Here is a 25,630-nt window from a genome sequence, read left to right as displayed (position 1 = left end):
GCAGTTTGCAGTAATAAGTATTTCATGGCTAGGTATCATAAGGCTAAGCTAAGCATGGCTAAGAGCTTCTTAAAGTTAATATGGCCCCTTAAAAATGTTAATTGTAAATCTTGAGTTTAAAAAAACATGATTATATTTTTTTTATTAAAATAAGAAAATGTCAAATATGTATTAATGTATTGATTTTCTGATTTTCACATATCTAGGGTGTATCTGGAACAAGTTAGTGGTGGCTCACGTGTTTGTTAAAATCATTGGCAGGTTAAATTTATCTTGCGCTGATTTTGCTGTGGTCAAAGTTATACTTAGCCCTCAAACCGTCTTTACAAGACGCTTTATTGGATATGAAACTTATAAAGCCTCCCTGCCAAAACCATCACCTTTTTTAGGTACAGACATTTTGACAGTCTTAAGGGCGAGGACATTTAATCCTCAAGCAACACCAGAAATGCTTTTTCAAAATTTCCACATTGTATTTTTTTTCTGTTCTTTTTATTCATCCTGATTTTTGTCAGGAGTTTTTTTTATCTGGTTCGCATTTTTTTTCTAATGTTGCCAATTTTGTCATAAAATTCAGTTTACTGAGTTTCCTGTGAAATTGTGGATGAACACACTTTAGAAAAGCATGCCTTTCATGAGAGTTTACGAACATCTTCATAATGGAAACGAATAATCCCATGCGGTTTTAACGCTTTGCTTCATTCGGATTCCATTGGGACAATGCTTCATTCGGGTGTGAAGGCTGACAGCAGTGGTTGCATATGTAATCCACATTAGTTGAAAGCCCAGATTGAGCACAAGGTGATAAAAGTCTTTAAGGACTAACGACTAGCCACAGCAGGTACCTGACGCATCCATGAAGCCCAATTTACGGTTGGTTCCCCTGAGGCTTCAAAGTGAAGGCAGGCCAAGGAACACCAATGTTACAAGACTTTGGAGATTCTCCACTACTTGACTGTCTGGTCATTGTCATCTGTCTTTTTCTAAATGGCATACAGGGTCTCGTGTCCTGATGGCTAAGATACTAAAGAGACATGAGGTGCTCCAGGGGGTTGAGGATTTGAGGTCAGGAGGCTGTATTGATGTAGCTGGCCCCCTGACCTTTTGTCTTAAGGAGGGTGGGGTGCCATTCAGCTCCTGGCAGCATGTGTCCACACACTGACCCGAAACCAAAATCCTGCTATGGCCAAAGGTCTTCATCAAATACGTCTTCACAATGAACCCAAGCACGAGGAGCCTCCTATTATGTAGTCATCTCGTCTTCACTCGAGGTGTGACTTAGTGATCTCACTTTGCACTTTTCTCCAATCTGATTCCTGGGTCTGAAGACTTTGAGAGGCCTTGAATGATCTTCCAGGTTGCTGCTGCTGCATCACGCATGGACTGATGTGATTTATGACATTGTAGCCTACAATTAAGAGCTGCTAATTTGCTTCTCAAACACTTTTCCCAAGATCTACACAACACGGTACATCAATCCCAGGACCTCTTGGCTCGCTATCAGGTGAATCACGTCACAATTGCTCCAGGGAAGTGACACGGTGAAATTCACGGAATGTCCACCTAACAATTATTTACCACTAACTGCTGGATTAGATTCACTTTGAAAAATGCTGAGATGGTTTCTGGTTATCTGTGGATTTTGATCAGATCGGGTTAATTATTATGATCCATCAGATTAGGTTGACGATTGGGGAAGGGTGAGTTGATCAATCAAAAGATGGTCACCATTTTGATGAGAACTGAAATTGAAGTAAAATTGTTCAAATATTTTTGGGGCAGTTTTTGGCTCACACATCTCGGAATAGTGGTTCAAACTCAGCAGTCATAAGAGTGTCTACCTTTTTGAAGAGGGGGGGAAAAAAAGCTTGACCGGGAAGGTCACGTCCTTCCAGAATCCCAGCATACCTTATTAAATGTGAAAATGAGAGATAAACAGTGAAAGTGAGACAATTTAAAAGACAAAAAAGAGGCAATCAAAAGCAGTACAGATAGGATAGCAGAGCTGTGGTGTATTTTGGAAACAAAGGCTTGGTCCGGGTTGGATATGGTGTATTTTGACTTGTCAATTTGGACAGCATGCAGTTTTGGATGGCCGCTCTGGCTGAGGAAAACACACTCATGTGCAAGGTTAGATTATTGAAATGTTTGAGCTTTCTGTCTGCTGCAGGGTCATGTTGAGACTCATAAGTAGCTAGCTAAAAGAACTTTATGGCGCTCGTTATACAGAGCCATTTGGAAAATACATAAAACCCTTATGGAAATGAATACTGTAATACCTTGAGATACAAGTTGATATAGTTATGTGACTATGCTCTTGTCTTAAAACATTTATAGCTCAAATCATCCTTCCCCATGGAACTGAATGGAAACACCATTAATCAGTTCAGAAATCCCAACATACACACACACACAGACACACACACATTTGTGCTCATATCTCAAGTCTGCACTAAATAAATACATTAAAAACACAGGCACTTGACATTTCAAGAAAATAAATCAACTTCAGTCACTTGTATCTTAAAGCACTAAAAAAAAAAAAAAAATTAAAATAAAATAAATAAATAAATAATATTTGTTTTCTTCATCAGGCTAAATGTGTTGGTGCTTCACAGTTGAGTCAGAAACAATGAACCTTAAATGAAAGGTGACATCAGTTGATCTTTTTGTGCAAAGCGAGATTCGTGAATTCTTCATTCTGCAATATATCTCTGCACGCAAGCCAAAAGACGTAGCGGATTTAGTTCTTTGACAGATGCTTACATTTGCAGTGCATCTTTGTTTTGTGAATGACGGTTTGCTGGCTCGTTGTGCAGACTCTGATTAGAGGAAGTTATACAAATCACTGATGAGTGTCAGTTCTGGGTGTTCTGGCTCACAAAAGCCAACAATAGTCTCAATAATATGTCACACAATAGGTGAAAGCACAGGCAAATTGAAAAAATGAAAATTCAACACACATATCTCAAATCTGTCTCTGACTAAATAAACAAATTACAAGTTCATAGTTGCACCGCCACAACTCAAAATGACAGGAATAAATTTGAAATCAATACTGATGTCACACTGACTTTTTAGTTATAGCTATAAACATTCAAGCAAACTTAAAAGCTTTTCTTCATGTAATTTATTATAAAGATATCATTGTTTCAGCTTTTACTAGAAAGCTAAAACAGATTGCCAACTCTGGATTTCCCTCAGAGCAAACGATATTACACACAGGATATACAGTAGGCCTATACACTAAGTCACTGTCACCAGCTCTCAACCAATAGATCAATAGTTGACATATCAAAGGATCAAATTATTTCCAGACATTCATAGTATTCCATCCAAAGTACGTACGTACGTACACCATCTGTGAGTTGATTACCCATTTGTGCCTATAAAAATATCTAACATCAGCACCTTACAAAGTGGGTTAGCTACAAAGCAAGAATAGAAATTCATTCCTCTAATAGTGGTCCATTTTTTTTTTTCCAAACAATACCATACAATTGACTTGAATTGTTCTGATTTAAATAATCTGTTGACAACAAGTGATGTCAAACACTATTATTAAAGGTCCCGTGCCATTTTTTTTCTTTTATAATAATATTCTTCTATTAGATTCTTCTATGAGAAGAATATTTATGTATTATTACAATAATATTAATATAATATTATTATGTATGTATTAATATAATAATAACAATAATCATATATCATTATTTATATATTAAAATAATAATAATATAATTAATATTATTATATACATTCATAAAAGCAAGCTTTGTTGAAAATGTACAAGTCATTAAAACTGAGCAGTTCAAATTTGGGATAAAGTTCTATTGTAACTTGCAAGAGGAAATTATACTTGCCAGCTAAAATACTTCTTGCTCAAAGATTCAGTCAAATGTTGTAAAACAAGTCTGTACTGTAATTTCTGACTCTGTAAATTCCCGTCAAATAACACTGCTTGGTTTCATCCAGTTGCTATTTGGCCCACCTGGTACAAATCATAAATCCTTAGCAGGTAGAAACATTGAAACACAAAGGTAGTGTGTAATTAAAAGTGACATCTCTAGTGCAGAATGTAATTTCAAAGATGTCTTTTTTTTTCTATTCCTAAGAGATAAACAATGAAGTGTTTATGCAAGAAGATAAGTGGTGTGCGTTTCAACATGAACATGCTTCCAATCAGCACTTCCGTCTTTTGGAAGCGCTTGTAAAACCCGAGAGGAACTTTACGTGCCAGTATGAATTATAGCAATATTTTTTCTACTCCTAAGTGTTGCATGCCTCTCGTAATAAAACACTCGTGGTCAGTCTGGAAAATGAACCATGACAAGAAACGAAGGAATATTGCTCATCGATATAATTTTCATGGAAACGTTGTCGTCACCCTGACTTTTGTTGATGATCCTTCACATAACTGTGTTTACTTCCATTGGATACTTCAGCAGAAGAGGCCAGCTAGGCAATGGAGCAAGTAAATATTTGATCCATCTTTCTTCTCTGCTGTGTCTAGTTGTCATTATGAGATGCACAAAATGGACTTGCGACCCGTAACCATCTTGTGTGATTTAATTGGATCTATAAATGTTTACAATATGAATGCTAGAGAAATCTTTGGTGCTGCCCAACCGATACCTGGTATCGATACTTGCCCAGTCTCTTTGGATGAAAAATTTAGTACTGCTGTCAGTGTCAGCAAGAAAAATAGACGTGCAGGAAACGTTTGTTGCCTCAAGTCGGAGGCCTGCGCAAGCCGGGAATTGTCCAAAACAAGGAAAATGCAAGGTCAGGAGAGCATAGAAGAGAAACACCGAGGTCAAGCACAAAGAGGAGCCAACACATGGAGATAAGAAAAACAAGAAAACATCGTCATAAAAAAGTCATATCTCACTATCTCACTCCCAAGTTATGATTGAACACATCAGGACTTTGATTTGCGAAGCAACTTTGTCCTCCTGGCTGCAGGGAGGAGGTTGGAGCAAAGGTGCTCATAAATCATCTGGCCTGGCCGTGGCTGCTCTGACACATTGCTCAGGCATGTGGAGAAGGAGGAAGTCCACTAGTTTGATTCTGCGGTATTGTACGACCCAACCGCTTTCTGCCTCATTGGGCTTCGTGAGCGGCAGCAGCGACGGCTCGGAGGGTGGTAATTGATTTTGGCAGGAGAGATTTTGCATAAGTCCGAGTATGGTGGAAATGGAGCTCAGCTTCATGCTTGATATGGCCATTAAAAGGATCAGTGCCGTTTCAATAGCAGAGAAAGGAGAGAAGGTCTCCAGGTCTGCATCTTTCAGGCTTGGATATTATATATCAAGGAGGAAAAAAAAAATCATTTCGCAACCACTGTCGAGAAACCTTTGTTTCCCATTTTTGAAAACATACTAAGTACTACAACACGAATGGATGTAGGGTGTTCAATTGGCAGCCCGCGGGCCACATGCGGCCCAGAACAAACCCTCGAGTGGCCCAGCCTGCCTGAATTGAATTGTAAGTTTCATTTTGTGCTACCATTTTTGACAGGCCAAAGCTGCATCTTGATAGGAATTCACAAATAAACATAATGCATATTCTCCTTTATGAAATCTCTAATACATGAGTGACTCTTTCATAGCAGACATTCAACACGGATGAAGACAGGTAACAGAAAGTTCTTGTAACATTGACATTAAATAGTTCCTCCCATCCAGGGCCAACGATGATTAAAGGAAAATGGCAAGCGGGGTCGCTCATGTGGGAACCATCTTGTGTGACCTTTTCATTTGTAGGGTCAAAGTGTCAGGGGCACAGGGGAGTGCTAACTTCCACTATACAACCCTACATGACAGTCAGAAGGCGAACATTTCATGCAATTCTTGGAGCTCTAGTGTTGTGAGATGCAATCTAAAATATTTCTGTATCGAGAGTGACGGAGTGGCTTTCTGAGTTTGAGCACGCAAATCTAGAGACGAGGATTTTAAAGTATTCTAATGTCTTTCTAATGATCTCCATCCCTCCATTCATCCCCGCATGTGTTAAAGCTGCTTGAGTGGCATGTGTGCGCTAACCTTGACCACAGAAGGCAAATTGAAAGAATCAAACACACTCAATTCAAATGTTGAAGAATTTCCCATTCTTTGAAACACCTCTCATGCAAAACACAGCACCCAAAAGGCACGGATTCCAAATCTGGCAAAGCTTCCGAGATAGATGGAAAGTCATATCTGTGAAATATAGCCAGGATGACAGATTCGGGATTCGCGCCACAGTCCTCATCAAAGAGATTTCGGAAAGCAAAAGCAAAATATAGATGGACACACAGCTGCACCTAGTTGAGAAATGGAGTTGATTTCATCGACATGATCTAATTTAAAGCAAATCTAGCCCTTGTGTGCTTCAAGTGCAACACAACCTGAGACAATGAAACTGATAAGGATACAAAACTTTTGAGAAGCCTCAAGGCAAAATCCCCTTCTCCTGTTTTCCATGATGTTGAAATGTTACAATGGTCTGATGTTTGCAACAACAACAAAAAAAACAATCTCTAAATATTACTTTGTATAAAATGCATGTTAATGAAATTGGCAGGAATTTCAGGGGGTTGTTTTGTGCTAAACAACTTGACCCATTTTCCAAGGTTGGTCCAGTTTTCAAACCAAATTGGGTTGTTTTTGACCTAGCAGTTTTTAGTGTAATATCAACATTAACCACTAGATGGCAGGACTCAGTTGTGCTTGCACTGGGTCTGTACTCCAATGAGAGCCTAATAATTTTTGTGGATTTGGTTTGACAAACAGCGCAAACATATCTAGATAATATTAAAATTTTGAGGAATTAGTTTTTGGGGGAAAAAAAATGCACAAAATGATTGCACAGAATTGTCTATTTTTCAAATGGTATCTTTTTTTGTCAGAAACATTTTCTATGAGTAGTTCCAATAGTTTGGCACTTCCAAATGAGATGTTCCACTGAACCTTTGACCCAGTGTCCAACTCATTCATTGCCAGTGATTGCTCAGCAGCAGTAATTGTGCCACGCTGTCACAAAAGCCATCAGGAAATCCCTCCGACAAAAAAAACGCCTTCCAAACTGGAATGTTGGCATTTCACCCCTCCCCTGATGGAGGTGCACGGAGGTATGCCGACACCAAGTGAAGGAGGCGTGGCCAGTCCCCAATGTTATGACGATGGCAACGGGCTGCCAAGGTTACACTTGCGGAGGGGCTGTGGGGGTCAGCAGTCAATGTGGTAGTGCTAATCCCCAGTTGGCAGGCTGAAGAGAAGCACGAGGGCCTCCACGTTCAGGAGACCGGCCGTCCATCACTATAAAGTGCTCCGAGTCCTTGCTGTCAAACGTACTTAGGAAGTGAAGCCTGTTCTGTTTTCACTGTTATCCTTAAGTATGTGATAAGAGACTCATAATGCACAATTCACATTTCTTTCCAAGTCACTTTTTCATATGACATAATTGCTGCCATATGAAATACATAGAAGACACAAAACACTTCAGATAAATTCCTCATATTGGCCTCATAAATTCTATAAAGTGTTTATCGTGAAAAGCTGTCGACACAAATGTTATGCCACAAGACAGGTATCTGCCGCCGCAATCCATGTACGTTAATGGCTGTTGACAGCTCTGAATTGCGCTGCAAGCATTGCGGAACAAGGATCGGGACGCAAAATCTTGAGGGAATCCATTTGTGTTGGAATGCACAAGCATCAAACTTTCAGACTTTGGTTTCACCACAGAGGGAGGAGGAAATGGAGAGGAAAGGACCAGCAAGAGGAACTTGCGGGTCACACAACTTCATCTTCATTTACCAACGTCTGACGGGCTGATCCGAGCGAGAGCGTAACATTAAACGTAGCATGAAAAATTTCCACTACACTGGACTCATTTATCAGAGATTTGAGATTATATTCACACGTGTTGGTATTTGCAGATTTAAAAATGAGGAATTAAATGAATTATGTTTGTACAAAAGACTGGACATCATACTTCATAGTGACGTTTAATTCATCATTATGATTACTGATAATAAAAAAAAGGGACGATTCAAAATGTTGTAAAATCATTCAATTTAAAAATAAAAAATAGATTAAAATAAATAAAAATAAAGTTTCTTTTGAGAAACAACACGAACAAAAATAAACCACAACTGCTGTAATTGCTCAATCTCACAACTGTATTGATCCACCCAAACTATTTTACGGTCTGTAAAACTTAAGATCCTAACCAGTCGACATTTCTATTGCCCCAGACAGAATGTTAAACCACATCAAAATTCTCCTTTGCTGCTTGCAGGTTTCTTTTGTGGGTTAATACTTGGCTCACTAAAATGTCGTGATGAATGCAAACGCACACACGGCTTCATAATACAAAGCTGCCTAACAAGAGCGTTGCTGTCACTCAACTGGGCCCCTCCACAAAGAAAAAAAAAAAAATCACACAAGGCCCTGAAAGGACAACTGTTTGTTTCCCTCTGCAGAATTAATGAGGGCATCAGTTAGTTCCCGCCGCCTCCTGCCCCGGCAACAAAATGTACCGTGCTCCTTTTCTGCCCGGGCTTGAAAGTGAGGAGTAAATATTAGCAGTTGACTATTTATAAAGACGTGGAAATGTGCAAGCCACACTGGAGCAATGAAAGGAGCAGCAGGGGTAATGAGAAATGAGAAAAGGCTCCGCAGGCACAACAAGTCCAATTTGTGTGCTAATTGCTTTTACGCGTCACACCTACTTGCTCCTCGTAATGGACCTTCTGTTATACAGCCTCACGTAAACGCTTGTCGTAACATGACCGACGTCCATTACACGTGCAAATAATTAGTCTGTGGAAAAGTTTGGCAAAACCTTTGGAATTTATTTAGTTTCGTAAATACGTATAGAGATTGGAGGAAGGGTTGGAGTTAATTGTCCGGTATATAGAAATATATTTTTTTCTAGCCTGGTCTAGTCTACTAAAAGAGCACAACTCAGAACCATGTGACCAGACCAATAAATCCAGGTTCCGTGGTTTCTGGATCCGTTAAATCGAGGTTCCACAGTACAACTATTAAATTTTGATTGCATGTATTTTTTATTTTTTTTTTTAAATCAGTCGCTGAGTTTTGTATTTGATCAAATCGTGACGGATAACGTCAATTACGGATCGGATATTTTGTAATTATTTCAAAATTGGGTTTATGGCGCCAAAGGTCAAGTACTGTTCGACTTCCACTGAAATCTGACTCAATGGTTGAGACTCTGTTTCTCCATATGCGAGATCCCTTGTTGGTCGTTTGCAGTTTGGTAAATTTCCTCATTCTGTCATTTCTCCATATAAAGATGACATTTCTTTCGTGTGCTGCCAGAGACTTAAACAGTTTGACCACACTGAAACCGAGTTCCCTGAGTACATGTGGTTTGTGCGATAAATACTTCTGAATGTGGAGTTTATCGTGTTGAAACACGAGCCCACGCGAGAGATCGAAGAATGTTGTTATGCGCCTATCTGTGATAGAATAGATGAGCGGGATAAAACGCAGAAGAAGAAGCAAATATTTGGAGGGTCAGGTGATGATGATATTTAGACCACACCCAAAATTAGGTATCACGAACATTAACCTTTCAAAAGTGGCCGATTTTTTCAGTCGTTAAAAAAATTTGTGTTTGTGCCGCATACCATAGATTTTGTTTGGATGTTATCAAACAAAAGAAACATTTACGGTATTGGCATTGTGCACTGCGAATATTCCCAAATCAGTTTAGCCCTGCAAACAGCGCTAATCACGCATAATGACTTTGCCATTTCGACCGCTGCCAAATAAATTGGATTACCTCACTTGGGCTGAGAAATATGGAAACCATTAAACAGGAAGGGGCGAGTTGGGGGAGTGTTATCAGTGACTCTGACTACCACTTTTATAACGTAGAGTCTAACTTTAAAAAAATGGAAGGAAATGACTATGTTCACAAGCACATTTAAGTATTTGCTAGACATTTTTTTTTTTGAGGGAAGGGTCTACTAAACGCCATTTGGAACTTCATTTGGACAATTTGAGAGAATCTTTGATCAGATTTGCTCTGTTAAATTAAAGCCAAGCTTCTATATGTCTACAGCTGTGGCTGTGGAAGGAAGTGGAGAAACTATTTTAACACTTGAGCTGGAGCCTGTCAGCATGTTCCAGTGCTCAACCTGAGTTGTCGGGGTTATCCAAATAGTGAAACAAGGCTGAATGGTGATCACATGCGCACGAAACGAAACAAGGGGAAATAAAATGAAGCTCACATTCAAACGTGTGGGCAAACTGGGAACAAATTATTTATTAGCAATAAACGAGATCCGACATCTGTTCTCAACGGATCAATGGACGTCAAGGTTATCAACGTTCGGGAATTATAATTCATTTAGAGTTTTTTCTTTATTATTTTTAATTTGTTTTAATTAGTTTTAATTCATTTTCAAGTTGGCTTTGTTAGTTTTTCTTTTTTCTTTATTATTTTTTTGAAATTAATTTTCAGGTTGGCTTTGTTAGTTGGCTTTAGTAGTTTTAGTTTTTACAAAAACACTTAGAGTTTTGTTGTTTTGGAAAGTACTGTTCAATATCAAAATAAAAACATTTAAACTCAACCCCAATGGTCTGGGTATTAAATTAATAGCCAAGGAAGAAAACAAAGGACATTCTCACTGTAATTATTGTTTGTTTTCCAACAATAACATATTCATCATCCAAAAATGGAATGCAAAAGGCTTGCTTGCAAAAAACAAAATCTAATTGAGACAGAATGGGACACCAAAGTTGATGTTTCCCAATTTTGGTCCCACAAAGCTCATAAAATCCATCCATTGGTTCTCGGAGACATAAAAACTTTCAATAAATGTAATTGCGACAAACATCTGTAACTCGTAATACGATTGTAAATCTGAAAAAGACATGCAAAGATGTTATTTACTGGTCTTTAAATGGGATATGAATTGTATTAAATCTTTTGTAACATGACTTTTGTAAATTGTTTTCCATTTTACGGCACTGTATTTTCCATGAGATGTTTTCAATTCATTCTTCTGAATGTGACAAAGTTGGCAGAATATATAGTTTATCGATTAACCAACCTGCAGATGTAATCGACCGATATTTGTGATGATAAAATTTACATAAACATAAAAATCCATACCAATGGGGCTATAATTTCAACATTATTCCTTCCATAGCTTAGTTGTGAGTGATTTTTCTTATAGCTTGAAATCAAATTTAAAATTTACAGGTTACCTATTGTACATTTTGTTTTTTAGTTACTTTTGAGAAACTAAATAACATTTATTTAAAGTCCAGAAGCCTTTTTCCGTGTTATTGTGTCACAATAACCATTCGCATTGATGTCAAAATGTGACCAGGTTATGAATGATTTTTGGGATTACACACTTGGGACAGTTACAGTAAAAGAGAACGCTCCATTTATCAAATCATCATGCTCCATTGCAATACAGCTCAGAGCATCATCTGGCCCATGAGTGTGGTGAAAATCCTCTGTGTTATATTACATATTATCTCCAGATATGGTGAGCTTTAGCAGCATCCAAATCCACATACTGTACTGTTAGTCCAGCTCCCCTCCAAATATGTTCCTTAAGTACTTTGGTTGCTTTCTTCTCTCTTTGAATTACACGCTGATGTTGACATAGTTGAACTCAGCCAGACATGGCCTTTGCCGTTACTCTCGGACTTGATCCTCTCTCAGTATGTTAGCTGTTCTTCTTGCTGGCTTTGTTAGCTCCTCCACTAAGGGAGCAGACTGTTGGTTCCCCCCCCAAGCATTCGCTACTCCAGAACAGATTTACTGTGATTACCCAGACCACTGTTTACTTTTCCCAGCGTACTTAACTCTCTGTTTCTTTTATTCAAATTAATTCAACTCCACTCATTCGGTCATTTTCATCCATCTTGATGATCCCTCATTCCAACTGGATCTAGGAAAAAGTCAAGCAAATGTTTTGTCTGAAAATGACTTCTTTTAATCCAAAACATGTCATGAGATGTTTGGTTTCCTTAAGATGAAGTATTTCTTCTTCAGTAGATCGTAAGCATCAAAAAGAAAATATGTTTCTCGTAACGGGGTAATGATACAACTTGGAAACTTGGATTGGATGAATTGGCTCATTTGTCTTTTTAATGGAAGATGTTTTAAGTTGTACGCTGTACTCACATCCGACTACAAATATTTAAAAAAAAAATATATATATATATATCCTTTTTTATATTTTTCATCATATTCATTTTTTTAAATAAATAAATAAATATATATATATATATATATATATATATATATATATATATATATATATATATATATATATATATATATATATATATATATAATAGTTCTAATACCTTACATTCTCTTAGCATTAAGTGGCCCAATTAGTTTCCGTGTACACTGTAAACTCCTGGTAGTGTCACATTCTGTTCCTCGGTCAACCGGCCAACCGTTGGTTTGTTCGTTTTTTTAGAAACACGCATGCTTTTCATCATTTCCTATCTCCCAGCAACGCTCTTAAGAACACACACACACACACACACACACACACACTCAACTAAAACAAAAACAAAAAAAGGCCTTCAGCAGCACATACTGCCGGGGTCCTATTTAAAGGCTTGAGGGTGAGTGTGGGGGGGGGTGGGGGTCTACAAAAGTCCATTTACAGTACGGGTCAGTACATCTGAATGCCTTTACTACTCCAGCCAAATTCTTTGTCTCTCCTCATTCACAGCACGTTATCTCGAGCGCTCCCGGCACAAAGCCAATTGGTATTATATTGTCCCGGGCTGACATTAACCCCTGATATTTTCACTGTTGTCCATTAACAACCTTTTTGGTCACCTCCAATTCCCACAGAACAAGAGGTCACGTCGAGCATGAAGAGATACTTTGGGATCGTCTAACAAAGACATGCCAAAAGTGTGATTAATTCTATTCTTTGGACATTTTTTTACTTTGTTTTGTCTTGGGCAAAACAGATGAGGGTTGGTCTATACAGCTGTATTTTACCTGACGGCAGCCCATTCATGTCTCGGTGACTCAAGACAGCTGCTCTTCCGCTTAGCTCCAGCTTTGTGTTGATAGACACAAAAATGAAGGAATGTGCACCAAATTAATGTTAACAACCAGGATTGTTATGTTTGCTCAAGCAGTCCTCAACTTGAAATATTATGTGGAGTGAACTCGGGTTAGTTTGAGGTGAAATGAATAGTTGCACGGCTTAATGATAACAATAGTTGCTCAAGAGGGTCACCTGACCGGGTTCACTATAAAAACAGGTCCGACTTAATCTTGGGTGGGGTGATGAAATACACTCAGGGTCGTACTTACCTTTTGGACCTGCTAGCGATAAATTGCGTGAGAATTTCTTTGAACACTGAGACACAAAGCAGAGATTTGGTCATAGTCACATTTTTTTTTCTATTTGCCATCAATTGCAAAATAAAGTTTATTTTCTCGCCATCTTCCACACAGAAGAATGCTGAAGAGACCTCGATGCCGTTGACAGACAAGCCCTCGCTCACCTGCACACAATCAGATCCATCCCTCCCCCCCCAAACCGGAATACCACAATTGACCCCCACTGCCTGCGTCTGCTTTTGGAACACTGGTATCTATCCATCCATCCGTTTTCCGTAGCACTTGTCTTCATTAGGGGTCTCGGGTGAACTGGAGAGCTCTCCCAGAACTGTTATTTACTGGAATTGATTAGACCTCTCACAATGAATCATCATTCCTTCAACACCCTATTTTCATGCCCAGTGCAAGTCTAGCGTAAAATGCAGTTTTTTGGGGTATTTTCAAAGTATGTTCAAAATGGCTGCCAACACGTCCATACCGATTGTTTATTCTTGGCTCATTTAGAACCTGTTCATGAAAGCCTATAGAACACGGGTGTCAAACTCAAAGCCCGGGGGCCAGATACGGCACATCATTTTACGTGGCCCGCGAAGACAAATTGTGCATCAGATTCATGTCATTACTGGAATTGCAAATTGTCTTCACTTTTAATATCTTTTTTTTTTTTAATTTGGCCAGTTTTTACTCGTCTGATTTGAAAACGAGTTTTTTGTCAGTTTGTTTTGTAGCTTTTACTGTATATAATATGAGATGCTTATACATTTATTTGTCATAATGGCCCTCCGAAAGAATGACTACAATGCGGCCCGCGAAAAAAATAAGTTTGACACCCCTGCTATAGAAAATTCAACAGCAAAAATTACCATTAGCTAGCCAATTGTAGTCATTGAGTTACGTACGCTGGGAAGAAAGAAAGAAAACAAAAGGTCTGTACTCGTTGGAGGATGTCTTGGTATTTGAAGTTGTTTTTGAGGTTTTGTGTGTTGGACACGCTGCGGTCAAGAAGTGTTAAACTCTATGGGTGTATGGCGTGCACTGTTGAATACGCATCATGTGGCCTCACAGCATGGCGCGCCATCTTTCACAGCTATTTCTGTCAGTGTAAAATCATGAGAACCACTTCAAGTAACACAAGGCTGGTCAGAGGGTAACATGTGCTGCACACAAAAACCGCACTATCATCTCTCTGACAAGCCTTTGTTTCTCAGATTAATCAGATTTCTTTTGGATTTGACATTTGGAAAGTCGAGGTCTGCTTCTCAAAATGATACGGTATGTTTGCGATGAAAATCATTGTGTGTCCCCTGCAGAGGGGTTTTTTTTCGCTGTGGAATTTACAAGTAAAGTTTTCCATTGTGGCTGGAACCACCCAAACGTTTTTGAAACGCCTTATTATACAGGACTTTTTGATTTGGAGGGATTCATCATAGTAGTATTAAACACATTTATACCTTTCGTGCTGAAAATCCTGTAGTTTAAATCTAAATTACTTAAAAGAAACAATTTTTTTAAAAAATAACTAAAAATGAAAGTGGGAAAAATCATTTCATAATTTTATAAATACTTATCTTTATTTCAGTATACAAAATAAGAGTATGTACATCCACACAAAGGTGGTTTACAATATCCATGAGTTCATAATGCTCTTAAAAATAGAATATATCTTAAACTGACTGCATGTCGAGATGTAAAGGATGATTAATCAGCAAGTCCTTTATCCATTTTCTTTCCAGTCCTTTAGGATAAAGTCATGCTGAAGATACACACAGGAAAACGTGCGGGTCCAAAAGTCCAAAACGTCCCGTGTTTGAAAAAGTACTTTATGTTCCCTTTGTTTGCTTTTCCTCTCGTGTCCATTGATGCAGAAGGAAAATGTATCAACTGTACCATTAATAAAAAAGAAAAAAATCCTCAGATCTCCGTCTCGAGGGAGAAACAACATAATTCGTCTCCTCCGGCTTTAAAATCCAATGTTATTACTTTTTATTAGCGCTATAATAAAATAGACTTTCCTCATCCACATTGAGGGAATTCATGGTCATTAACAGAAAAAAAAAAAAAAAGAGAACTACCCAGGAGGACGGCGGTTTTCACATAAACTGTCGTCACTTTCCGTGTCCGGTAGCGGCAGTTTGGAAAAATCGATACTAACGTGATAATGACACTTTATGGTGAAATACGTTCAAGACAAAAAGTTTGTCTTGTAGCTATCGTAGTGCTTTGGTTCACCTGTGGCTCGGTGCGGCTTTGGGGATTCATTTGCAGACGTATCTCTCCACGATCCGCTCGCACTTCTTGCAGGTTACGTAGCAGCACCAGTGATACTTGCAATGGCAACGTTCCACCAGCTTCTCCGTGTACGGGTTGTAGCCACGGCCGCAGCACATCAAGTCACAGCTGTCGCTCCCAGCTGAGGTTTTGTTGCACTGCCTGCAATTAACGTAAATAAAGTTACAAGATTGAGTGAGCCACCTTTGTTTGAAAGACAACCTGTTTCCAGTAAGAGACAATTAGGCTTCATTCTAAATATTTCATCCAGCCTGCCTGTGCAAACTCCGAGCCTGCGAAGAACCCACAATGGCCCTTTGAATATTCTTGACCGAGCGACGCGCCCTCATTTTTCTCTCATTTTCCTTTGTCGTATCTTCTCGGCCGCCGGATGCCTCGGATGCTTTTCTGGCGCCAATGGACTCTTGAATAGGCGCTGAACAGCCCCCGCCATAAATCACACTGAATACACAGGACTGCCCCTTCTCTTAAGTTTGCCCTTTCCACATTATGGCTCCATTTTTATGACGGCAGAGTGTTAATGACCGGCGTGATGAGAGGGGGCGCTTAAGTAAATGGTGGCAGCAGGAGTGGCGGAGAGTGAAAGGCAGCTTGAACACATTGTTGAAATAGGAACACCCACACATTCTTTGTCTTATCTATCTATCTATCTATCTATCTATCTATCTATCTATCTATCTATCGTACCCTTATTTGATTTGTGGACGTTTTTTTTACGTATATTTTTATATCTATATATTTGTTCAGATATTTTTATATATATTATATTTGATTTGTGGATGTTTTTTTAAATATTTTTTTTATATCTATATATTTCTATATATTTATTTATATATATTTTCATTGAGTTTTTACTACTCAGCGCTTAGCGAGACATGCAAATCATAAATTAATACTAAAACTAATATATTTCAACTAAATGCAATTTTGAAAAAACAAAATCTAAAAAAAATAAACAACCCCACGATGAAAAATTTGTAAAATTTCCCAAACTATTACCCTGTGACTAGTGTACTAAATTTGCTCTCCTATTTCAACGCCGTCAAAACAGCAACTATATATAACTATGTAGACGGGAGGTCAATTCAAGTGTCAAGACTGATAAAGCCTCTGCGTCAAGTGGCCACCAGTGAGTGACAAATCAGCGGCGATATAAAGCAAAGTATTCAAAGTTTCCAATGTCCACAGCGTTTGGTCTCACGACCCACAAAGCCGAGCCGCCTCGTGATTTGACGAATGCATTAATGTTTCAGACTCATGTGGCTGCGAAGTTATCAGGCAGTAGAAATTGCATCCAGTGAGTGTCCTTGACATGAAGCATGGCTGCTCTTTATCTTTAAAGTGGCTGAAAGATGACGTTCGTATGACTTTTACCATTTATTTAAAAAGAAAACAAACATTATTTACTGTGTTATGATTGGCTGGCGAGCAGTCGTGAATGTATCGCAACATTTATTCTCCAACTCAAATTCTATTTTGGCTACATTTCTCAGCATTTACATGCGATTTGAATAAAATGAAATCTAATCTGTAGAAACAGCTTTTGCAATTGCACTTCTCAAAATGTGCCTCTGGTGACATGCAATTCAAAACAGAGAAATAGAGCCTGTGATAAGGCATGAGGTTCTCCAAAATTCAATAAGTTTAAAAGATAATGTTACATATTTTCCTTATGATACTGCTTAGCCAAATCTCTGCATGAGTAAGACCTTCAGACAAAATGACTCCTCGCTTCCCGCTCAATTCTCACACACCACAAAGTCCTGAGTTGGAGTGAGCAAAATGGTGTCGGCCAACCTTTATCTCCGGGAACCCTTTAAACGCTTCCAAATCTGCACGCGCCCCTCCAATTGATAACGGAGTTCTCCCGGGCCCAAGAATAAGAGCTCTAGTCAGCGTTTGAGATAAAAGCACAAGAATCCTAGTCACAGTGACACATGCCCAGACAAGCCACAGACAGAGTACTCAGGTTGTTATCACCCAGCCCGCTAACTAAACTGGACATCACTTTCCTAAAGTCAACATCCTGGATGAGCTGACAGTCACGATTGGTCATTTCCTATTTGCTGCTGTGCGGGTTTGCCATTGTTCTTTTCTACTGTATCAAAAAGCCACGTTAAGCCATGTTTTCACACGGCACCACAGTTCAGTTCACAAATGCTATTTTAGATACTTTTTGACCACCATTGCAGTTCATTTTTGCCATGGTGCAGAATGACTGGTTAACCCTGATTGTGCGACTTTGTGTTGGCAAGATAACAATAATTGTGTCAGCTACATCAAAACACTCATAAACATTCAAGATATCTTTTGGTATGCTAGAACAACCATGTCATTTTTATTTTTTTTTTGCATCACATTTTTAGCCTGACACCAGCGATACCGTATTTTCTGGACTATAAGGCACACCGGACTATAAGGCGCACCTTCAATGAATGGCCCATTTTAAAACGTTGTCCGGACTATAAGGCGCACCATTAATGCATCATGTCAGATTTTTAATCCAAATCAAATCATTCTTCATTTTATCTTTTTTATTTCAACTTCAGACGCAACAAATTACTTTATAATCACAAAATAATGATCCATAGTCTTTTTGATTCATGATTCATAGTCTTCAGCGGGCCACTTATGATTGATTTCATGACACAATGCTTCGGGCCAGTTTAAATTTGGGAATTTGGTCCATATCTTATAGTCCGGAAAATACGGTACATAAATGCATATATAAACACACATACATATTTGGTGGATCTGGTTTCAAAATCAAACTTTCCTTTTCTATTGCAGCAATCAAAGTATAGTGAAAGACTGTCTCACCTGTCCTGCGTGCCAACTGAACCCTGTTTTTCATTCTTGGCACAGAAATCCGGTGAACTCTGCAGGTAGACCAGTTCATTCTCCCTCACGGGCCTAATGTCAATATCTTTGGGTACCAGTTGCTTGCGTGTCCCCATGGGTCTGTGAACCACCTTGGTAGCCGACAAGTACTTAGTCTTCAGGTCCATGGCGATCTCTCTCAGGTCCTGAAGACCTCTCCAGCAGGTCCTGATGGAGCAGGAGCCGGAGACGCCGTGACATTTGCACTTCATCACGACCGCCTCTCTTAATACCTGTTAACAGACAAATAGAAATAATTTTTTTTTTTTTTTTTAATTGTGTTTGCCGACATGCATTTTCTCGCTTACCTGTCTCCCGACTTCGCTGTTATGTAGGTGCATAAGTTTGTTAGCATGGGAGCCTGCACGTTTCATCTTCATGGGGGCATCTGCAAACTTAGAGCCCATGATCAAGCCAAAGTGCAGGTTGTCAGCGCAGCCCCCCCAGCGATAACCAGGCTCTGGGATCTCAGCCGGGATTGGACCACACGAGCACAGACGTAAATCTCCAGAGGTGCACGCCCTTGCGATGGTATGGCTAATGGTGGCCGCAGAAAGGGCATAGACAAACGCAGACTCCCTGGTTCCTGGTGAATGAGACCACAAGCAGCATTGGAGACTTTCATTGTGCCAGTGTAATGAATTAATTTTGGTTGTACTGTCCAAAATGATAGACTCCACAAAAAATCAGTACAGTATATTAGCGAGGCGCTAAAGTGGTTCGTTCCTCAATTATAGCTAGCCTCGATGCTGGATGCTGGCGCCTCAATGCACATTTAAGTTGTTAAGATGTTTGCGGTTGGAGCATCAAGAGCTTGGAAAGTTACAATTAAGCGAAATTAGATCCGCCCTATACTGTCTGTGCTCTGTCATTGATTGGCGACCAGTCGCTCTGGGATACGTTGTATGGATAATATACATTAATGGATATAATCATTTTTGTTGTTGTGACTTTATGCTCGTACCGTCAGCGGGTCACATGATTTATTTGGCACAATATTTATGCATTTATTTAATTTTTTTAGTCAAGGCTTTGGACCAGGAGTGGTTTCATTGGGCTGGGATCGAATTTAAAAAGCAGCAGCAATTATCCACTACAAAATAGATTTAAAATAAGATTTTAAGCAAAACTGCGGGTATATTTTTTAAATATACATTTTATATTGTACATAAATGTATGAAGGCCGTACCTCGATCAAGGTCCGGTCGATACTTGGAGGAGTCGGTGGGAGTCTCTATGGAGGAGCAGTTCCAGCGCATGTCGGCAAAGGTCTTTTGACATGTTTTCTTGACTTCACGGGCTGCTTGGATGATGGTTTCCATGAGTTCCATGTTGCTGCGGCACAGTTGAGCTTGGGAGGACACCAGGCCGGGCAACAGCTTACAGTGTTGGGTCTGGTTGATGTGGAAGGTCTTAGGGGTGTGTGATATTGCTCTGTGGAATCAAAATGAAAAACATTTTAAAAGGTGACATCCATCACGACAATGAGTTTAGCCTTCTCAGAAAGTTAGTAGCAGATCCATAAAACAGCTTTGACACATTCTTGGCTCTGATGTTTTTGTTACAGTGCAGAACTAGCTATGAGATATTCCTCAAAATATTTTTGCACACTCATTTCATCTCAACCCCAGATAGATCATATCTAGCATTTCCATTTAGCACCATGGGAGGTTTTGTCTTCAGTTCAGTCTATTTCAATACTATTAGAGGAACATATTGGAGTCGATTAGATCATATTTAATGTATTTATAGAGAAACCTCAGGCAGGGGAGGCTACCTCTGATGTCTGCTTGTAAGAAACGTGTCCTGTTTCACATTACAATGTCCGAGGGGGGCGCCGGGTTGTACCCAATGATAAGCACAGCGATCGTGGTCACTCGCAGGTGTTTATTATTACATCTGTTTTGGCATTGTGTCATCGAAACTAAACGACTCGCCGCTTGGATTTAGCATGGCGCACGTGCCTGAATATCATTTTGATGTGTCGTGATGGCTATTTCTGTCTTTAGCGTGACCTCAACTACAAATTGAATTGAAAGTATACCTGAAGACTCGGCTTACATAATCAATTGATATTTTTCAATGCCGTAGACCGTCAAAATACATTTTGATAGCTTAGTGTCAAACTCAAGGCCCGGGGGCCAGATACGGCCCGCCACATCATTATTATGTGGCCCGCGAAGACAAATTGTGCATCAAATTCTTGTCAATATTAAAATTACTAATTGTTTTCACTTTTAAAAAATAGCTCTATTGCTAGCAATTTTTATTACCATTCATATTTTTTAAATATGTTAACAGTTTTTCTTAGTCTCTGTTTGGAAAACTAGTTATTCATCTAGTCATTCACTAGTTTGTTCGGTACCGTACACTATATATAATTTGAGACATTCAGACATTTATTTGGGTTGGAAATTTCAATGGCCCTTCGAAGGAAACCATGACTATGATGCGGCCCGCGACAAAAATAAGTTTGACATCCCTGGCTTAGCTTATTATTCTATACTCAAAGCACTCACAGTAGCTGCATTATTCATACGTTCAGCCATTCACACTCTGGTGGTGGTGAAGTGGGTAAGTAGCCACAGCTGCCCTGGAGCGGGCTGACAGAAGCGTGGCTGCCAGTGCGTATCTACGGCCAATTCGACCACCGCCAAACATTCACCCCCAGTCATACACCAGTGTGAGCTGCACCGGAGGCAAAGTGGCTTTTGCCCGAGGACATGACCCATGAGACTCAGGCAGAGCGGGAATCAAACATTACTGGACGACTGCTTTACCTCTGATGATGATAACAAAAAATGGTTCAATACATTCTATTACTATTCAGAGGGTTTGATGCCCACTAGCAATCTACCTTGCGCCAAAAGTTAGACATGATCTCAGCAGGTCTAAATTTAGACCAACTTTTAACTAGTGATTTGGCAGAGCAGTCTGCCAGATTCTCAACCAGGCCACACTGAGGTTGGCGACGACATGAAAATCAGAATGCACCAACATTTCTGTCTATGAAAAGAACATCCATCGTGTAAATGACAAGAACAAATCTGAAGCTTGTTCTTGTTGCTTTAATTCTTAGTTTTTGACTTTTACTGCACTATAAAAGCAGTGACAGTTAGAGATTTGCATTCATTGCTCTGTTCTGATCTCACACAAGTAGCTTCACAAGAATATGCAAAACAAGACCACAAAGCTTCAGACTTCTCTCCCTCCCCATCTCCACCTTTGCTTTTCTAAAGTTATTACTGTTATTATTATACACCGTGGTGAATTTTACCGGATAGCTTGGAAGTCACCCTCGCTGTCTCTGTTTACCGAAGCCGCATCAAAGTTATTAAAGAGGTTTTCGCTCATAGCCAGAGGAAATGCCCCGTTAATCTACCATCCCCTTTCATGACATACACGCCGACTGAACACACAAGCTTTCTCCTCATCAAGAATGTCAGGCGGCCCACTTGAAAGCTGCCACAGCGGCTTCGCTCCATCACCACAACATGCCACACAATGTATCGTTTCATGACGTCACGTGAACTGAAAAATGGATACTCACAGCCATTTGATGCCAGAGGAGACCTGAGACAGCAACAGAGCAGCGAGCACAACGAGAGGCAGGACGTGCGAGCACCTCCTCATGGTTGGACAGTGAATGTGGTTCACCGAGCGGAAAAATATAAATACTTGTTTTGAGCTTCTTCACCTCACAAGTCCACCGTCATGGCAAGGACTTGTCTGGTAAAACCTGTTGGAAGAAGAACAGAACTCATTAGGAGGGTTGCCGTCTGCTGGTCGGTTGGTCGGACTTTCTCAAAACTTTTGACGCAAAGAAAGCGAATGAGTATAATGTAAAGAAACACAGTAAGAATGTTGTCATTGTTCATGTTACGAAATTCATTGCAAGAGAATTTATTAAAAGATCATTCTTTTTTTTAACTTGAGAGTGCATATGAGATCAAATTAATATTGCTCGCGATGAATAAAAATAAATCATTATATATAGTGTGCATATCGTCGAACTGTAATAACTGTAATTTTTCAATATTTTGGGAAAACAAAAAAAAAAAGAATTTAGCACACACGATTATTTTTTATCGGATCTGTTGTCTTTTGCTTACTCCTCGTTCACAGTAAGTTTTATGTTACAAGTTACAAAATGAATCAAAGAAATAGTTGATTAAGTTTTAACCTCAACAACAATATCACGTGTAGTGCACTAAATATGAAATATATGCAAAAAAAAAGATGCATGACTATTCAGATGTTCATTTTGGGTATATCTGGAACTAGGCATGTTTGTTTCATGCTTCTTGTAATCCCTGAAGGTAATATTCAACTTTGCATTGTTTAACTGAATACAACCCGAACAAATGTTTGGGTGAGGTCGTAAAGCGTCTCAAGGGCGACTCCACAGTGCTCTGAAGCTGACACCTCCCCAGCAACCAGTCCCAATTTTATACTTGGTTAAGTGGATATTCTGCTCCTGAACTTTAGCAGCAGGGTGTTTATCCATAGTCTTTGTCAAACTATCACTTTACAGTCATCGAACCGGGTTCATACAAATACTGAGCCACTGCTGCACAATTGCACAATAAAGAAGCCCAGTTGTAATTCTTGAATGTTTTTCTTGGTTAATATCTCATGAATGGATAAATTTAGAACATCCAAAGGGAGTAAAGTGTGCCAGTCTCCTCCTTTATTTGCACACACATCTCGGTCTGCATTTCATCTGGGTGTTACTGCCACTTCACTAAACAGGTAAAAACATTTCAACCGTAGTGGCAACAGCCCACGTGAGCTCAAGAATCTGCAGCCCGTGGACAGCAGCTGCAGCAGCTGCTGAATCTGATAGCAACAGCAAACTGTCGATAAACGATCTTTTTGAAGTGTGGTTAAGTGAGCGCATTAAGACGCATAGGTAAAGGAGATAATGAGACTTTAATGTTGATTGGCACAAACCCAAACGAAACTGATTTGAAATCCTTGATACGATTATTTAGACAAATCAACACCTTGCACGTCTATTAAGTGTTAATCTATAACCACAAAATGGATAAATACATAAAATGAGTATAAAGTATATAATTAAAGCTACAACAAGTTAGAAATGCTGGGGAGTGGGATTGTAGCTGTAAAGCGGCTTAACAGCATTCATTCAAATTAATTCGGATTCCTTCTCTAGTTTCGCTTAAAGGTTGTTCTCGATCACTGCAATCAACACCTCGAAGCGATCAATTGCAAAAGTATTTCAATTACAATGTTCTTATGAATTCCTCATTTTTAAGTATTTCCTTTAGCAAAGACGTTGATAACTAAACTCATTCATATTTCAATCAACTTTTGCTGCTTTATTTTCTTAAATTAAATATTTCATTGACGTCACATAATTGATTATTGTGGTAAATGTGTGCATTTAAAAGTAATGCCATACAAATAAGGTTACAGTGAACTTACGCACATTGGACTTTAACATCAAGTCACACAAAAAAATATCCACAATGTTCTCAAAACTTTGCAACTCACCTTTTTTTTTCCGGCGGAACTTCGCTTTCCAAGTTAACCCAAATAATATTGTAAGGAAATCACACGCCAGCAGGTCCAAATATCCTAGGAGAGTAAGGAAAAGCGTCTGTCTCTCTTCTTTTTTTTTTCTTGTTTTAATTAGTCAGATGCGTCCAAAAAAATCCAACATGGGAAATAAAAATAACTCCGGATAGGTCAGCATTGTGTGTTTTCCAGGTTTTTGAGCGCGTGTCTGAGAGACACAAACAGAGAGCGGAACTAAACTTGGGCTGGATCAGTGTGAGTGAGTCTGAGAAGGCAGACTCGACTCTAAAGTACCCCCAGCCCACTTTTGATGTGGCTGCTGATGTCACACCTGAATTAGCATAAGAAAGCGCGCCTCCGCGACCTGACAGGGGCGCGCCCATGGGCTCACCCCAGTAAACAATTTATTCACTATTTGAGTTATATAAATAAAGATTCTGGTGAAAGTAGAACTATGTCTTAAGTGAAACTGATTCTGATTTTATAAATCATATAAATATATAATATATAAAATATAATATATATAAAACAGAAAAAATAAATAAATTGTAGAAAAAAGTGATTAAACTGTAGCCTACTAAACTAAAAAGTAAATACTCCATTTTTTTTTTAACTGTCAATGACTGTATATACAATCTTCTTGTCCACCTGCTGCATTAACGAACAAAAAATCCATTATGTAAAAATATCAACAGATTTAGTCTCAGTTGGATTTGTGAGTGATGTCAGGTGTTCTGATTCTAATTCTGGTAGCTCATTCATCATTGGTTTGGTCAATTTTCCTAAAATATTCGTCTTAAATTTCTAATAATATTTCTAATTTCTCATATGCATCAACAAAGTAGTATTTGCATGGATGCAATTTACTGATAGCAACATAACTTCCAATAAAATATGTCTGAAGTTGCATCGTTTTTCCTTCCTCCTTCAATGTGAACCACATTCGAGTTAGTTTTACGTTGCAGAGAAAGCTATGGGAAAGCAATGTTCGCCTTTGCTGAGAATATCCTGCACCTCAAGTGCTTCGGCAGAGGGAGAAGTGAGCTATTTGTCCAGACCTTGACCTTCCAGCTGCTAGAGCTAACATGCTTGGCCTCAGGTTGTGTTGCATATCAAGTGTTCCTGGGTTTTTCTTTTGGAGCCGCCAGATCTCAAGACTCCATCAAAAACACCACATTGTTAGGTGTTTTCAAACTCTTTTTCTAATATTCATCCCTGAATCATAAAAAGTAATAGGATACAACTCAAAACTCTGCAGTATATTTTTGGGGGTGAAGATATTGTGTACCTAATATTGTGGCCAGTATGTTTCAGATTGTGGTTGCACTCAGATGTGTTTTACATTGCAGTCAACTGTGAATGGGCACAGATTGTTACATGTGTGGGTGTTGCAGAGCTTCCAGCGGGACCGGGCCCGCTTTCAGAAAGACTTTTTACACTCAGTCTCTTCATTCCTGAACTGAGGTCAACACCCAAAGCCTTTGATTTTTTTTTTTTCTCACACCTCTCACCTTTTGAATAACACAGGGGATGACACCTTTGAGGGGAGTTGGAGTTTATGATT

The 25,630-nt window shown here is 39.1% G+C and overlaps 1 protein-coding gene and 1 long non-coding RNA gene across 3 annotated transcripts in view; one reads left to right on the top strand and one right to left on the bottom strand.

The window, feature by feature from the left end:
• The window catches only part of LOC119134140, a 38,051-nt gene extending 19,458 nt beyond the window's left edge, over window positions 1-18,593 (top strand). The window contains exon 3 of the long non-coding RNA XR_005100268.1: window positions 18,511-18,593. This is a non-coding gene — a long non-coding RNA (uncharacterized LOC119134140). The remainder of the gene's footprint in view (window positions 1-18,510) is intronic.
• wnt11 (wingless-type MMTV integration site family, member 11) lies at window positions 14,906-24,344 on the bottom strand. Of its 2 annotated transcripts, none has more exons than XM_037270593.1 (6): window positions 24,043-24,344; window positions 22,076-22,264; window positions 19,715-19,959; window positions 18,834-19,111; window positions 18,466-18,758; window positions 14,906-15,786 (listed from the first exon to the last, which is right to left on the bottom strand). In XM_037270593.1, the coding sequence occupies exons 2-6, from the start codon at window positions 22,156-22,158 to the stop codon at window positions 15,612-15,614; spliced, it is 1,074 nt and encodes a 357-aa protein (XP_037126488.1). In that variant the 5' UTR covers window positions 22,159-22,264; window positions 24,043-24,344; the 3' UTR covers window positions 14,906-15,611. The 2 variants fall into 2 exon arrangements, with proteins under 2 accessions (XP_037126488.1, XP_037126490.1); XM_037270595.1 differs by having other exon boundaries at window positions 22,076-22,266; window positions 24,046-24,344.
• Between the last annotated feature and the right edge of the window lie 1,286 nt (window positions 24,345-25,630).

Source organism: Syngnathus acus, chromosome 14, assembly GCF_901709675.1.
Source record: "Syngnathus acus chromosome 14, fSynAcu1.2, whole genome shotgun sequence".
Classification (NCBI taxonomy): Eukaryota; Metazoa; Chordata; class Actinopteri; order Syngnathiformes; family Syngnathidae; genus Syngnathus; species Syngnathus acus.
The sequence above is the reverse complement of the archived record's forward strand: the minus strand, read 5'-3'. Positions and strand labels throughout refer to the sequence as shown.

Coding starts and splice junctions, on each gene's coding strand:
- wnt11 (XM_037270593.1), bottom strand. CDS start 22,158: ATGAGGAGGTGCTCGCACGTCCTGCCTCTCGTTGTGCTCGCTGCTCTG. Junction 19,112..19,714: donor TCGACCGGACCTTGATCGAG/GTACGGCCTTCA, acceptor CTCATTCACCAG/GAACCAGGGAGTCTGCGTTT. Junction 15,787..18,465: donor TCAGTTGGCACGCAGGACAG/GTGAGACAGTCT, acceptor CGTTAATTGCAG/GCAGTGCAACAAAACCTCAG.